General features: G+C 45.7%; 1 protein-coding gene across 1 annotated transcript in view; it reads left to right on the forward strand.

The window, feature by feature from the left end:
• Positions 1–17102, forward strand: part of armh3 (armadillo like helical domain containing 3) — a 170211-nt gene that overhangs the window by 93778 nt on the left and 59331 nt on the right. Inside the window, exons 21-23 of the mRNA XM_078223039.1 lie at positions 10159–10241; positions 13835–13961; positions 14796–14871. Of these exons, the coding sequence (XP_078079165.1) occupies positions 10159–10241; positions 13835–13961; positions 14796–14871 (286 nt within the window). The remainder of the gene's footprint in view (positions 1–10158; positions 10242–13834; positions 13962–14795; positions 14872–17102) is intronic.

Genomic DNA, 17102 nt, shown 5'->3' on the forward strand with positions numbered 1-17102 from the left:
ACACTGGGAGAATGTGCAAACTCCGCACAGACGGTGACCCAAGCCGGGAATTGAACCTGGGTCTCTGGTGCTGTGAGGCAGCAGTGCTAACCACTGTGCCACCCACTGTGCCGCCCACATGAGCTCACACACGAGCAATGGACAAACTGGGTATGATCCCGGTATGGAGCGGCGATGAGAGGTAAAGGTTCACATGGCCCAGTCCCAGTCAGTCAAACTGATTGACTTTATCCATTACATTGGCCCTGATTTTACTGGCACGGCTGCCCCCAACTCGGGGTGGGCGAGGCTCGCACAGTGGCATTCCCCGTTGGCCTTGTGCGCGATTTTACGAGCCTCGGGCGACCCTGCCGGTAAAATCAGGGCCACTGAGTCTACAGCACAGAAACAGGCCATTCGGCCCAAGTGATCCATGCCAGTGTTCACGCTCCAGAAGAGCCTTCTCCTACCCTACTTCATCTTACCCTGTCTGCATATCCCTTTCATCCTTTCTCGGTTGCTTCCCTTTAAATGTTTCTGTGTTATTCGCCTCAACTGCTGCATGCAGTAGCAGCTGTATAATTCCACATTTGATCCAAGCGTTGCACCGAGAGACTCTGCACTTCAATCACAATTGCATTTTGAACCCAGCTGAATCAAACGGTAAAATAGCTCTGCGATTTGTGTCCCCAGCCGCGAGACCACGTGACTCATCAGTGGTGTTGGGAGCACTGCTGTGTGTATGAGGCTGTCCGATAAGCCCTCGAGTCTTAAAGCTAATTTGCAATCGCTGCTGCAGGCACTGAGCTAGCTTGATGACAGCATTCTGGCAACAAACATTGGACCTTGCAAATAACAGGAGTGCAGTTTCATTTTCTGCATATGGCAGGAATGTCCATGCTTCTGAATCATTGGTGTTCAGAGTGCCACAACTTCAAGCTGGTGAGGCATTCCCCCCTCCTGTCATACATCATCAAGGAGGTTAAGAAGAAATTTGATTGCGCCGTTAAAGATTGGAGGTTTAGATAGAACAAATCGAGGAGAGTGTTTTCAAGGGCAGGTGGTAACCAGACAGCAAAGGTAATAGGCAGAATATACAGGAGAGAAGAGAATTTTAATTCACTCATTACAATCTGGAACGCGCTGTCTAAGAGGGCACTGGAAGCAGATTGAGTCGTCACTTTCAAAAGGAAGTTGGATAAATATTTGAAAAGAAGATATTTGCAAGACAAGAGGAAAGAGCAGAACAGGACCAGAGGGATAGCTCTTTGATCGAGTCTGCGCAAGTGCAGTGGGTGGCACTGTAAGCCTCTATTTCAAGGCTCTATAATTCTGCCTCCTTCATGAGCATAGAAAACTTGCAACTTATTAAAAACAATTTAACAACAAGTGTAGGGCCGTAAGCTTTTTCGAACTGGAAACCTGATGAGGCAGCAAATGATTTCAGGTCTGCGAAAGTTCCTTGGGCTGTTCTGCAATTAATTGCATCTGAAAGACTGAAACATAATTAAATAAAACTTCACCTTGGTTTTCCTGAAGTTATAAAATAATTTAAAGGAACTGAAACAAGGTGACATGCTGTTACAGTTAGTCAATAGTTTGGGTCTCCATTGGCACAGTTTGTACACTCACTCCATAGTAAGCATTCAGCCTGACACAGTCAGTAATTGCTAATGTAATATCTGGTGCGCTGGAGCCTTTGACGTGATGGGAAACTGGCCACTTCTCACACTAATCATTCAGATGGGGATGACTGTGCATGCACAGGAAGAGGAGGAGGCCATTCAGCCCCTCAAAGCTGCTCTGGCATTCAGTTAGATCATGGCTGATCTGTATTGCAGTTCCACCTGCTTGCCTTTGTGTGAAGCTCCCTCTAATTTTAAGGCTACTTCCACATCAAAACCCATAGTTCCTCTCAATCTACCTCATCAAATCGTTTAATCACCTTCAACATCTTTTTAAACGTAGAAAGTGGAATTATGTACTTATGCAGAAAGCGGACAACTATTTTTGAGGTTGAGGCAAAAGCTCATAACTCCCATGGAAACTAATTATTAAGTGGGTGCTGCAGTGCCAGAGGGTCAGTACACAGGGAGTGCTGCACTGTCAGGGGGTCAGTACTGAGGTAGTGCCGCACTGTCAGAGGGTCAGTACTGAGGGAGTGCCGCACTGTCAGAGGGTCAGTGGAGAGGGAGTTCTGCACTGTCAGAGGGTCAGTACTGAGGGAGTGCTGCACTGTCAGAGGGTCAGTACTGAGGGAGTGCCGCACTGTCAAAGGGCCAGTACTGAGGGAGTGCTGCACTGTCAGAGGGCCAGTACTGAGGGAGTGCTGCACTGTCAGAGGGTCAGTACTGAGGGAGTGCTGCGCTGTCAGAGGGTCAGTACTGAGGGAGTGCTGCACTGTCAGAGGGTCAGTACTGAGGGAGTGCTGCGCTGTCAAAGGGCCAGTACTGAGGGAGTGCTGCGCTGTCAGAGGGTCAGTACTGAGGGAGTGCCGTACTGTCAGAGGGTCAGTGCAGAGGGAGTGCTGCAGTGTCAGAGGGTCAGTACTGAGGGAGTGCCGCACTGTCAGAGGGTCAGTGGAGAGGGAGTTCTGCACTGTCAGAGGGTCAGTACTGAGGGAGTGCTGCACTGTCAGAGGGTCAGTACTGAGGGAGTGCCGCACTGTCAAAGGGCCAGTACTGAGGGAGTGCTGCACTGTCAGAGGGCCAGTACTGAGGGAGTGCTGCACTGTCAGAGGGTCAGTACTGAGGGAGTGCTGCGCTGTCAGAGGGTCAGTACTGAGGGAGTGCTGCACTGTCAGAGGGTCAGTACTGAGGGAGTGCTGCGCTGTCAAAGGGCCAGTACTGAGGGAGTGCTGCGCTGTCAGAGGGTCAGTACTGAGGGAGTGCCGTACTGTCAGAGGGTCAGTGCAGAGGGAGTGCTGCAGTGTCAGAGGGTCAGTACTGAGGCAATGTTTTACTGACAGATGGCCAGTATTGAGAGAGCGCTGCACTACCTTAGGAACTGTACTAAGGGAATATTGCACAGAGGGACATTACTGAGACAGTGCTGCACTGAGAGGATCGACATTGAGGAAGTGCACAGTATCTTAGGGGCAGTACTGATTAAGTGCTGCACTGCCAGAGGGGTAGTACTGCGGGAGTACTGCGGGAGTGCTGCATTGGCAGAAGGGCTGCTGTGGGAATGCTGCACTGCTGGAGTGGCAATGCTGAGGGAGTGCTGCACTTCTGCAGGGCCAATACTGAGGAATGCTACTCTGCTGGAGGATCAGTGCTGATGGGTGGCACAGTGGTTAGCACTGCTGCTTCACAGCTCCAGGGTTCCGGGTTCGATTCCCGGCTCGGGTCACTGTCTGTGTGGAGTTTGCACATTCTCCTCGTGTCTGCGTGGGTTTCCTCCGGGTGCTCCGGTTTCCTCCCACAGTCCAAAGATGTGCGGGTTAGGTTGATTGGCCAGGTTAAAAATTGTCCCTTAGAGTCCTGGGATGCGTAGATTAGCGGGTAAAATATGTGGGGGGAGGGCCTGGGTGGGATTGTGGTCGGTGCAGACTCGATGGGCCGAATGGCCTCCTTCTGCACTGTAGGGTTTCTATGATGGCGCACTCCACCTTTGAGGGAGCATGTCTGCAGATTTAACTTTGCAGCTGTTTGCAGGGGCTTTCTGTTTGCAAATTGGCTGCCACGTTTCCTTCATGACAACATGATTGTATTTCAGAAATCTGCTGCAAATTGCTTACGGACGGTCAGCAAACGTGCTGCAGAAGTGCAAGTTTATTATTTATTTTGTCCGTTCTCAGTGACGATGCCCTGTCGTGCTCAGCTGCTGCCCCCTCAAATCTATCGCTTGCACTTTTTAATCATCCTGACTCTTCTCTATCTTTCATTTTCTTCTCTTTGTCTTTCTCATTTTTACTTCTGCTTCTTTCTCATTCAGTTTTTACTTTGCCTGCTCTCTCTTTTCCGGCCGAATCTCTCTTCCTCCACCTGCAGTTTGATTAAACTCTCCTCCTAAACTCCTTTCTTTTCATGACTGCCATCCTGCAGTTACTCTCTGATGTCTGGCTGCTGATCAGGTTGCCTCGCAGCCAAATCGGATCAGCAACATAGTGCACGCAGTGAAGCTCAGTCAATACAGCTACGTAACATCTGTTACCACCATCTGCCATTGCCTCTTTTTGATGCCTCTTGTTGGAATCTATTTGGAATCAGCAAAATAAATGCTTGACCACCTGAAGTTAATTTTCAAATAATCTCCTCAAAGAAGTTTTGAGCAAACGGTGTTAAGTGTGGTATCTGAAGGACACTCTTGGTAGTTCATCCATTATCATTGTTTGCTGCTGAAACATACGATACTGGTTTGAAGTATGAGGCACTACTCTGTCAGTGTGTGGATGCGATGTTGAGGGAGCTTTACTCAGCATCTGAACTGTTTTGCTACAGACCTGGGAATAGTGAAATCCGGCCAAGAGGAGGCCATCCAGACCCTTGAGCCTGTTCCAGTATTCTATTAAATCATTGCTGATTTGTACCTGACCTTGTTTCACCTTCCCTTTCTTCATGGTGTCCTTATTCAATAAAGCTCAATCTTCTAAATGGCAATTGCTCCCCAACATATCACAAGAGTTCCAGATTTCCGCTAAACCATTTCATTTGATTTGATTTATTATTGTCACATGTATTAACATACAGTGAAAAGTATTGTTTCTTGCGCGCTATACAGGCAAAGCATACCGTTCATAGAGAAGGAAAGGAGAGAGTGCAGAATGTAGTGTTACAGTCATTGCTAGGGTGTAGAGAAAGATCAACTTAGTGCGAGGTCTGTTCAAAAGTCTGATGGCAGCAGGGAAGAAGCTGGTCTTCAGTTGGTTGGTATGTGTCCTCAGACTTTTGTATCTTTTTCCCGATGGAAGAAGGTGAAAGATTGGCACCACATCTACAAACATTCAATCCCTCCATCACCGATGCTCAGTAGCAGCAGTGTATACTATCTACAAGATGCATTGCAGCAATTCACCAAAGGTCCCTAGACAGCACCTTCCAAACCCACGACCACTTCCATCTAGAAGGACAAGGGCAGCAGATACATGGGAACAACACCACCTGCAAGTTCCCCTTCAAGCCACTCACCATCCTGACTTGGAAATATATCGCCATTCCTTCGCAGTCGCTGGGTCAAAATCTTGGAATCCCCTCCCTAACGGCATTGTGGGTCAACCCACAGCACATGGACTGCAGCGATTCAAGAAGGCAGCTCACCACCACCTTCTCAAGGGCAACTAGGGATGGGCAATAAATGCTGGCCAGCCAGCGATGCCCGTGACCACAAATGAATTTTTAAAAAAGAGTCCCCGAGGCAGCGGGAAATGTAGACAGTGTCAATGGATGAGAGGCTGGTTTGCGTGATGGACTGGGCTTCATTCACAACCCTTTGTAGTTTCTTGCGGTCTTGGGCAGAGCAGGAGCCATATCAAGCTGTGATACAACCAGAAGGAATGCTTTCTATGGTGCATCTGTGAAAGTTGGTGAGAGAAACTTGATGTGAAGAATTGACTCCTGATGCCTGAATGGCCCACCTCTACACGGGAATACAAAGAATATGCAGTTCAGAAACTGGCCATTTAGCCCAACCAGGTCATGTCAACAGTTATGCTCCATTCTTCCTTCTCCAACACTATTAGCATAACCCTCAATTCCGTTTTGATGTTGAACTTCTCTTTAAATCCATCAGGAATATTTTTTTATTTCTTCATGGGGCGTGGCCGTCACTGGCTCAGCCAGTATTTTTATTGCCCATTCCTAACTGCCCTTAAGAGTGGTGTGCTGCCGCCTTAAACTGCTGCGGTCCATGTAGTGTAGGTACACCCACGACGCTGTTTGGGAGTTTCAGGATTTTGACCCAGCGATACTGAAGGAACAGTGATATATTTCCAAATCAAGATCGTGTGTGGCTTGGAGGGGAACTTGCAGGTGGTCTATTTCCAGGCATCTGCTGCTCCTTTCCTTCTAGATGGTAGTGGTTGTGGGTTTGGAAGGTGCTGTTGAAGGAGGCCCGGTGAGTTTCAGTAATGCGTCTTGCAGATGGTACGGACGGCTGTAACTGTACAGCAGTGGTGGAGGGAATGGATGTTGAATGTGTTGAAGTTGCTAATCAATGGGCTACTTTGTCCTGAATGGTGTTGAGCTTCTTGAGTGTTGGAGGCAAGTGGAGAGTATTCCATCGCACTCCTGATTTGTGCGTTGTAGATAGTGGACAGGCTTTGGGGAGTTAGGAGGTGAGTTACTCGCCGCAGGATTCTGACCTGTTGGAACCACAGTATTTATATGGCTAGTCCAGTTCAGTTTCTGATCAATGGTAATCGCCCCCCCCGAGGATGCTGATAGTGGGGATTCAGTAGTGGTAATGCCATTTGAATGTTATGGGGAGATGGTCAGATTCTCTCTTGTTGGAGCTGGTCATTGCCTGACACAAGTAGTGCAAATCCTACTTGCCATTTGTCAGCCCAAGCCTGAATATTGTTCGTATGCATGGACTGCTTCACTATCTGAGGAGTCGCGAATAGTGCTGAATGTTGTGCAATCATCAGTGAATGTCCCCACTTCTGACCTTATGATGGAAGGAAGGTCATTGATGAAGCAGCTGAAGATGGTTGGGCCTCAGACACTCCCCTGAGGAACTCCTGCAGTGATACAAAATGTGAACATATGTATTAGAAGCCACTCAGCTCCTCAAGCCTGCTCTGCCATCCAATAAGATCATGGCTGATCTGATTGACCACCCATTTAACCTTGATAATCTTTCACTCCCTTGTTTATCAAGAATCCTACCTACCTCTACCTTAAAAATATTCAATGACTCTGCTTCCACTGCTTTTTGAGGAAGAGAGTTCCAAAGACCCACCACCCTCTGAGGGAAAAAACATTCTGCTCATATCCACGGACAGAGCTGATTGACCTCTAACAATTGCAATTATCTTTCTTTGTGCTGTCTGTTCATCTCCACCACTCCCTGTGGTGGTGAGTTCCACATTATCACTGCACTCTGCATAAGGAAGTTAATTTCTTGGTAACTCATTTGTATTGATGGCTTCTGGTTTTGCCTGACCCCAGAAGTTGAAACACTCGCAGTATCCAATCTGTAAAAATTTTTGTAATTCTAAAGGTCTGTATTGAGCCACCAGTCAACCTTCGCTTTTCTAAAGAAGAGACTCAGCTTGTTCATCCCTTCTTTATCCTTGTAAATCTTTTCTGTCTCCTCTCCAGCTCCTCTACATCCTTTCATTAATATGGTGACCAGAGCTGTACACAGCACCCTCAAGCTACATCTAACTAAAGCTAAATATGAGTTTAGAATAGTCTCTTTACTTTTCAATTCTATCCTTCTAGATGTAATCCCCAGTGCTTGGCTTCTTTGGTTGTTGCCTTATTGGGGGTGGCTCGGTGGCACAGTAGTTATACTGATACCTCACAGCGCCAGGGACCTGGGTTCGATTCCTGGCTTGGGTAACTGCCTGTGTGGAATTTGCATGTTCTCCCCGTGTCTGCGTGGGTTTCCTCCGGGTGCTCCGGTTTCCTTTCACAGTCCGAAAGACGTGCTGGTTAGGTGCATTAGCCATGCTAAATTCTCCTTCAGTGTACCCGAACAGGCGCAGGAGTGTGGTGACTAGGGGATTTTCACAGTAACTTCATTGCCATATTTATGTAAGCCTACTTGTGACTAATAAATAAACTTTAAACTTTATTGACCTGCAATGTAACCTTTTGTGATTTGGATATTTGTATTCCCAGATCCCTTTGTTACTCAACCCCGTTTGGATTTTTATTTTCCACATAATATGTGACCAAGGTCATTGAATGTCTTTAAGACAGAGATAGATAGGTTCTTGATTAATAAGGGGATCGGGGTTATGGGGAAAAGACAGGAGAATGGGGATGAGAAAAATATCAGCCATGAATGGCAGAGCAGACTCGACGGGCCGAGTGGCCTAATTCTGCTCTTATGTCTTATGGTCTCCTTATAAATCCATTCTTCAAGTTTGTTATTATCTTGTAGTTTGTTAAAATCCTCTTCAGTATTGACTACACTCTAATTCAGGTATCCAGAATTTAGAAATTGTGTTTTTGATACCAAAGTCTAAATTATTAATTTTGTGAACAGTGGTCCCAGCACTGATCCTTGTAAGACCGCACTTTCCATTTTCTCCCACTCAGAAAAACTAGCCTTTACTAGCAATCCATTCTGCCAGTTGTCCCCTGACTGCAATCTCTAATTATCATTTGTGGGAATGTCAATAGACTGAATCTACTGTATTCTCCTTAGCTACTTGCTCTACTGCAAAGAATTCAATAATGATTTCCTTTTGTAATGCAGGCTGAATCTATTTCTAGATGCATTTCTGTTTTCTCTTTTAGTAAGAATTACATTATTTTTATTACTGCCCAATGTTAACCTGATGTTTCTATAGTTCCCTGGACATGTTCTGTCTGCCTTCTCTGGCATGGGTACAATGTAAGCTATCCACCTGTCCTCTGGCACTAAACGTTTTTCTATTCAGTCGATGTGCTAGTGCCTCTGCCATCTCATCCCGAGTTTCTTTTAAAAAGCAAGATGCATTCTGGCTGGGCAAGAGATTCTCGTTCTCTTTGACCTTGGATTAGTTTATTTAATATTTTTCATATTTTCATTTTAAATATGATTTAAATATGGATGGCATGGTGGCACAGTGGTTAGCACTGCTGCCTCAGCACCAGGGACCCAGGTTCGATTCCCGGCTTGGGTCACTGTCTGCATGGGGAGTTCTCCCCGTGTCTGTGTGGGTTTCCTCCGGGTGCTCCGGTTTCCTCCCACTGTCCAAAGGTGTGTGGGTTAGGTTGATTGGCCATGATAAATTGCCCCATAGTGTCAAGGGGAATAGCAGGGTAAATATATGGGGATAGGGCCTGGGTGGGATTGTGGTCAGTGCAGACTCGATGGGCCGAATGGCTTCCTTCTGCACTGTAGGGATTCTATGATTTAGTGCCTGAATGAACTTGCTCTCATTCTGCATTTCTCAAGCAGAGGAAATAGTTTCTCTCCACCTACCTCAGCGAACTCCTCTATGGGGCGGAACGGTGGCACTTCTGCCCCACAGCGCCAGGGACCCAGATTCAATTCCGACCTTGGGTGACTGTGAGGAGTTTCCATGTTCTTCCCCGTGTCTGCGTGGGTTTTCTACCGGGTTCTCTGGTTTCCCCCCCACAGACCAAAGATGTGCAGGTTAGGTGGGTTGGCCATGATAAATTGACCCTTTGTGTCCAAAGATGTGTAGGTTCGGGGGATTAGTGGGGTAAATATGTGGGGTTACAGGGATAGTGTCTGGGTGAGATGCTCTGTTGGAGAGACGGTGCAGACTTGATGGGTCAAATGGCCTCCTCTGCAAGAACAAAAAATGTAAGCACCTCAATTAGGTCACCCCTCAACTGTCTAAACACAGAGAGGTACAAACCAAGATTATGCAATGTATCTTCATAACTCTTTAAGCCCTTGTACCATTCTGCTGAACTCTGCTACACCCATTCCAAAGTCAGTTCATCCTTCCTGTGGTGTGGTGCCCAGAACCGAACACCGTTACTGTGGTTAGAGTCTGCCCAGGGCTCTGGACAACTGAAACATCAGTTCCTCCTCTCTGTACTCTAACCCCATTGAGAGAAGGTGAAGGTCCATTTGATTTGACTTGACTTATTTTTGTCACATGTATTAGTATACAGCGAAAAGTTTGACTTTTTTGATTAACACTTGCACCAGTTCACAAACTTTTAGTGATTAACTAGTCACAGTGAATTCTGGATCACACATTCTGGCGGAAATAGTGAAAACCTCCAGGGCTTCATTTATCAGACTGATACATAACTGCTCACCAGGGGGTCTTTACTCTGATTGTTCAGCTCATGTCGAGTTAGCAGAGCTCAGCCTAGGAACGGATGTGAAAGCGGTAGGCCGTGGCTTTCTGTTGGGCTGGGGAGAGGTTCAGTCAGAGTAGTCTTCTGGCCTGATCCTGGGAAGTGAATGCGTAGGTGGGAACCTGAAACCAGTGAATCATTTCTTACCATTAGGCACCGCTATCAAGGGAGTAGGAGAGAAATTTAACAGATGTCTTTTTGTTTTCTTACTTTTCTTACTGTCTGCTTCATGTAATTTCAGCGCTAATCAACCTGCTAAAGTTCCTGATGTCGAATGAGACTGTGCTCCTGGGAAAATACAACATCTTTGCTTTGGCCTTAATGGTGAGCCATCACTTTTCAATGTATACATTTTCTGCTCCCTTTAGGGTCTCCCAGTAATCCCAAGGTGACGGGACAGAGAGGCAATTTACTGCAAAACACTCTCAGCTCCTGTCAGGCAGCTCAGATTTTTTCTAACGGAGTGAATCAGAATTGCATGGGAATGTGAATTAAGAGCAGGAATAGGCCATCCAGTCCCTTAGCCTGAGCCATTCAACAAGATCATGGTTGACCTGATTGTGGCCTGAACTCCACATTCCCGCCAACCCCCAATAACCATCAATGTTAGTGAAAAATCCATCCACCTCAGCCTTAAAAATACTCAGGGATCCTTCCTCCACCACTTTCTGAAGAAGACTTTCACAGATTCACGAGCCTCTGAGAGAAAACAATTCTCCTCATTTCCACCTTGAATGGCAGACTCCTTATTTTTAAATTGTGCCCCCTGGTTCTCGTCTCTCCCACAAGGGGAGGCATCCTTTCAGCATCCACCCTGTCAAGTGTCCTCAGGATCTTACATGTTTCAATAAGATCACCTCTCATTCTTCCAAACTCCAATGGTCAAAGCCAAACCTGTATAACCTTTCCTCATAAGATAGCCCTTTCATGCCAAGAAGTCGTCGAATGAACTTTCTCTGAACGGCTTGTAATTCTGTGATATCCTATGTTAAATAAGGAGACCAAAACTGTACACAATACTCTAGCTGTGGTCTCACCAACACCCCGTACAACTGTAGCAAAACATCCCTTTTGTATTCCATTCCATATGCAATAAGCAATACCATTCCATTTGCCTTCCTAATCTCCTGCTGTACCTGCACACTAACTTTGTGTAGAAGCAAAATACTGCAGATGCTGGAGATCTGAAATAAAAACAGGAAAATGCTGGATAAACTTAGCAGGTCTGGCAGCATCTCTGGAGAGCAGAGTTAACGTTTTAGATTTAGATGATCCTTCAATCCATGAACATTGCGATTCATAAACCAGGACACCCAGATCCTCTGTATCTCAAGAGTTCTGCAATCTCTCCCCATTTAAGCAATATATTGCCTTTCTATTCTTCCTGCCAAATTGGACAAATTCATATTTTCCCATATTTTCAGAGAATCATAGAATCTACGGCACGGAGACAGGCCCTTCGGCACAAACTGGTTCATGCCAACCAAAATGTCCATCTAAGCTAATCCCATTTGCCTGCATTTGGCCCATATCCCTCTAAACCTCTCTTATCCATCCATCTGCCACATTTTTGCACTTAACCTGTCCATATCCCTTTGCAGACTCTTCATGTTCACTTCACAACTTACTTTCCTACCTGTCATTGTGTCATCAGCAAATGTTTACTATAATGTATGAAACTGTGAGACTCTCTGTCCAGTCAATAGTGCAGCCTTGTCAGTCTGTAACTGACTCCGAGATAGTGCGGCCCTGTTTACTGTGTGACTGACTGACCCCTACATAGTATGACCCTGTGACTGCGTGTCTAACTGACTCCTAAATAATGCGGCCCTGTCATTGTGTGACTTACTGACTCCTAGATAATGCAGTCTGTCACTGTGTGACTGACTGTCCCCTCGATAGTGCGGCCCTGTCACTGTGTGACTGACTGTCCCCTCGATAGTGCGGCCCTGTCACTGTGTGACTGACTATCCCCTCGATAGTGCGGCCCTGTCACTGTGTGACTGACTATCCCCTCGATAGTGCGGCCCTGTCACTGTGTGACTGACTGTCCCCTCGATAGTGCGGCCCTGTCACTGTGTGACTGACTGTCCCCTCGATAGTGCGGCCCTGTCACTGTGTGACTGACTGTCCCCTCGATAGTGCGGCCCTGTCACTGTGTGACTGACTGTCCCCTCGATAGTGCGGCCCTGTGTGACTGACTGATTGATGGAAAACTTCCATGCGAGCACAGATGCTTCCTTCAGTTGTTGGCAGCAATGAAAGCTTGTGAGATCAAGGCAGTCAACACAAATGGATACTGAATTGGCTTAAAAATGCAAAGCAGAAGGTTTGGCTAACTGTAGCGGTATTTCTAATTGGACAACTGCAGATCTCTCCCTGAACTTGGCTGCGGATGGTATGTATTAATGATAAAAAAGAGCCACTACACTAAATGAAATGTTAAAGTTTGCAGATTGCAGCAAAAAAGAGGATTTTTGCAAGTGATGGATTGCTCTTCAGCGTTACCTAGCAACAAAAACCTAGCAACAGGGCTGATGAAGTCACGTGGACAGTTGACGTATAATCTGTCAGGGAGAGGAAAAGGCCACCAGAGTGATCAGCTTGGTGATTACAAACTGCACCCCCACTCCATGCCCCGTCCCTACCCCTCTCCATGGAACCCATCCCCTTGTCCCATGAGCCCGCATTAACCTGCAACACCCCTCCCCGGTTTTCTGCTTTCAAGCTGGATTTTTCAGTGATCTGAGCCACAAAATTAAAACTTGATGTCAGCAGGCTGAATGCACTCGTGAGAAGTTCTGCTGTCTGATCTTTCTGCATAGGCACTAAACCGGATTATTGCTCGAGTTAGTGTAACAAGCAGAGAGAGCAGAGGAACAGGAGGAGGCCTGTCAGCCTCCAGGCTGATCCATCATTCAGTTAGATCATGGCTGATCTCTATCCTGACTCCATTTACATGCCTTGGTTCTGTAACCTGTTATAATATTACCCCCCAAAAAAACATATCAAAGTCCAAATGCTGGAAAATCTCAGCAGGTCTGGCAGCATCTGTAAGGAGAGAAAAAAGCTGATGTTTCGGCGGCACGGTAGCACAGTGGTTAGCACTGCTGCTTCACAGCTCCAGGGACCTGGGTTCGATTCCCGGCTTGGGTCACTGTCTGTTTGGAGTTTGCACATTCTCCTCGTGTCTGCATGGGTTTCCTCCTGGTGCTCCGGTTTCCTCCCACAGTCCAAAGATGTGCGGGTTAGGTTAATTGGCCAGGCTAAAATTGCCCCTTAGTGTCCTGAGATGTGTAGGTTAGAGGGATTAACGGGTAAATATGTAGGGATATGGGGGTAGGGCCTGGGTGGGATTGTGGTCGGTGCAGACTCGATGGGCCGAATGGCCTCCTTCTGCACTGTAGGGTTTCTATGATTTCTATGATATGCTGGTTAGATGTATTGGCCATGCTAAATTCTCCCCCAGTGTACACTCAGGCGACGGAGTGTGGTGACTAGGGGATTTTCACAGTAACTTCATTGCAGTGTTAAGGTAAGCCTACTTGTGACACTAATAAATAAACTTTAAAAAACCTTAGTTTCTTTCAATCGATCCAAACAAATCCTTTAATCGTCTTAAACTCTTCAATTAGATCACTGCTTAATTGTCTAACTTGAGCGAGAACCAGCCTAGCCAGTATAACCTGTCAATAGAATTTGACTTTTCGTCAGAGGAATGTTTCCCATTTGTCTGTTTGTATTGGCAACCTGAATGCCTTTGGGGATGATTGGACTAAAGTGATACTAAATGAGATGGAGTAGGAACTCCTTTCCCTTGGAGGCAATACCAGCTGAGACAGGGCAGGCTTGCTCCATCATCCACCATCCTGACCGCTGTGCTGGAATAATTGTGCCATGGCTTTCTTTTGTTGCAGGTTGTGAATTTATTCAATGTGTTTATTACGTACGGTGACACTTTCCTCCCCACGCCAAGTAGTTACGATGAACTTTACTATGAGATTATTCGAATGCACCAAGTCTTCGATAACCTATATTCAATGGGTGAGTTTATTTGCTTGCTGAGAAATTGAGTTGAAAGAAAGACTTGCAATTCTGTAACTTCTTTCACATCCCGAGTACATCTCAAAGTACTTCACAGTCAATGAGGTCCTTCTTTAAGTGTAGACATTGTTGTAATGTAGGAAACGTGGCAGCCAATTTACGCACAGCAAGATCCCACAAACAGTAATGGGACAATAATGAAATAATTCTTCTGTGAAGTTGTGTGAGGGATAAATATATATTCGAGGGCACTGGGGAGAAGTCCCTTACTCTTCTTCAAATAGTACGAATTAGGAGCAGGAGGAGGCCACTCGGCCCTTCAACCTGAATATTGTGGGACCTTTTATGTCCATCTGAGAGAGCAGTTGGTGTCTCCGTTTAATGTCTCAACTGAAACCGTGTGGCACTAGGAGGGTCAGCCCGGGTTATGTGCCTCGCTGTTGTGTTTGAAGAGCACACCAAACCCTTAGTGCCTTCGAAGACATGGGCTCTATATGTTCCTTTTCGTTCACTCCACATTGTTGGTCATGCTATCAGCCACGTAGGTTCCACTCCTTACAATTCTCCCTCCAACTTCCTCCTCTCTTTATTTCCAAGCCTTTTGAAAGTTTATCCCAAAACTTCACCGCCTCTCCTAAATCTCTCTCCAATATTTTTCCTTTGTGCCTCTGTGAAACTTCCAGCGTGATTCACTTTGTCAAAGATTATACATTAATGCAGGTTGTTGTTGGACATGTTTCAGGCACAACCTTTTGGCTACATAGGTTAATATAAATATGTTTGCTGATGAGTTTGAAGTGAGTGCTTGTAACCTTTATTTTGGCTCTGTTACAGTTTTAAGACTTTCAACAAACAGTGGTCAGTGGAAGGAGCCAGCAAGCAAAGTGACACATGCACTGGTCAACGTCAGGTAAGGAACACATGCACATGAAGAGCTTAAACTCTTCTCTAAACCAGTGTAGACTCTGTCAGAAGGGACTACTTTCACTGTTCTTCCTTTGGTTGATCTGACCTAGTTTTTAAATGTTACGATACAAATGTTATATCACTTGTGCAATTTATCAGTGTTACATGTTGTAAAGCAATGCATCTGTGTGTGATTAGTCACATGACATGCTGTAACATCACCAGAGGCATTCGGGGATTTTTATTTCTCTCCATGTTGGACTTCAATCAGGCAACACCTTGTAAATAAAGCTGCATCAGTTTGTTTAAGTAACCCAGAGTGTGGCACCTCAGAAATCCTTTTTCTTTGTTGTCAAATTGGTTAGAAACAACTACACATACACAACAAGGAAAATAACTGGCAACTAGCTTGGTTTTTAAGCTAAATCGACCAGATTCTGAAGTCACTTCTCGCCTAAACCACTTAATAATTGCTGAGAGATTCCAATTTCATCGATGGAGCCCAGAGGAGGGTGACAATATACCACAATTCATTGCAATGCTGAGAATGCCAGTTTGGCTTGATCCTTGAAGGCCGTCTGCGAGACAAACTTGTTTGTGAACTTCGAAATAAAGTAATTCAAGGATAATTACTCACCAAAAGCTCTTTAACCCTAAAGCTTCTTGAGATTGCGGTGTCCATGGAATTGGCAGCAAAAGAAGCTTCCTAAATTGGAGCTGGAGCCAAAATACACAAGGTGGGAACGGACAGAAGAAATCACTTAAAATACAAGCATGCCATTGGTGTGCTTAGGTGGGGCACTCTCCACATGAATGTTGGAGTAGAGAAAATAAATGTAGAAGCTGTGGCAAGAAAGGCACAACAGACTTTGAAAATCCCAAAGGTGTGCAAACACAAGAACACGTCAAGATCTAAAAAAGGGTCCACAAAATATCTGATAGGGAAGAAAATTTCCAAGATGATACCAGACTAGGAAAGATCCAAGTACTTAGACTAGGTTTCCTATCCATGAAAACCGATACCCAATGGTTCTGGGTTTAATCCAAAGTTAGATGGACAAGAATTAAAGATGGAAGTAGACATGGGAACTGCTGTATCAATCTGCCAGAAAACATAATACAATCAGAAGCTTAAACACTTACCACTAAAACCTTCAAACCTAATCCTGCAAACTTATACCAGGGAGATAGTTCCACTGAAGGGATATATCACGGTTCAGCTAATAATCAATCAGCAGAATTGCCTTTGCACACAGTAAAGGAAACTTTTCCTGCACGCATTGGAAGAGCATGGTTACACAAAATCAAACTAAACTGGGGGGCAGTTAGCCAGTTGGTTGGCAGCAAGAACACGCCACCGAAACCTCTGGAGAAACATAGAAAGGTGTTCGAGAATACCCTCGGACCCATGACTGGAGTGGAGGTGAAGCTCAAGATCAAACCTGATAGTAACTCAAGATGCTTCAAGGCAAGAATTGTGCCTTATACCATTAAAATGAAGGTAGAAGTGGAACTAGAGAAATTAGGCATGGATGGAGTGATTGGGCAACTCCAATCATCCCAGTTATGAAATCTGATGATTCTGTACATATCTGCGGGGATGACGATAAATCCAGTACTGTGTTGACCAGTACCCCTTGCAACTAATCGAGGACCTATATATTGGATTAGCTGGTGGTCAGCAGTTCAGTAAGATAGACTTGTCCCAAGTATACCTCCAGATGAGTGTAGCAACTGAGCTGCAGCCACTGCTAATGATTGTTACCCACAGGAGATTGTTCCGATATGAGCTTCTATCGTTCAGAATAACATCGGCACCGGCCATATTCCAGGAGTCAGTGGACCAAATTTTAAGTGGCCTCAAAGGTGTCCAGTGTTATTTGGACAACATTCTAAACACAGGGAGAACTGAATAGGAACATTTACAAAACTTAGAGGAAACGTTGGAGTGTCTGGAGAAATACAACCTTGGCATGAAGAATGAGAGATGTGAATTTTTCAAATCAACCATCAGTCACTGAGGTCACATAATAGACAAAGAACCTATGAAAATGACAGAGATCCGAGGTACGCCAAGACTTCAGAACGTGCCACAGTTGCAATCATTTTTAGGACTTATGGGCAGCACGGTGGCACATTGGTTAGCACTACTGCCTCACAGCGCCAGGGACCCAGAGGAGGGTGACAATATGTCACAATTCGTTGCAACACTGAGAAGGTTAGCAAAGTACTGCC

This window comes from Mustelus asterias, chromosome 11 (genome assembly GCF_964213995.1).
Source record: "Mustelus asterias chromosome 11, sMusAst1.hap1.1, whole genome shotgun sequence".
NCBI classification, from domain to species: Eukaryota; Metazoa; Chordata; class Chondrichthyes; order Carcharhiniformes; family Triakidae; genus Mustelus; species Mustelus asterias.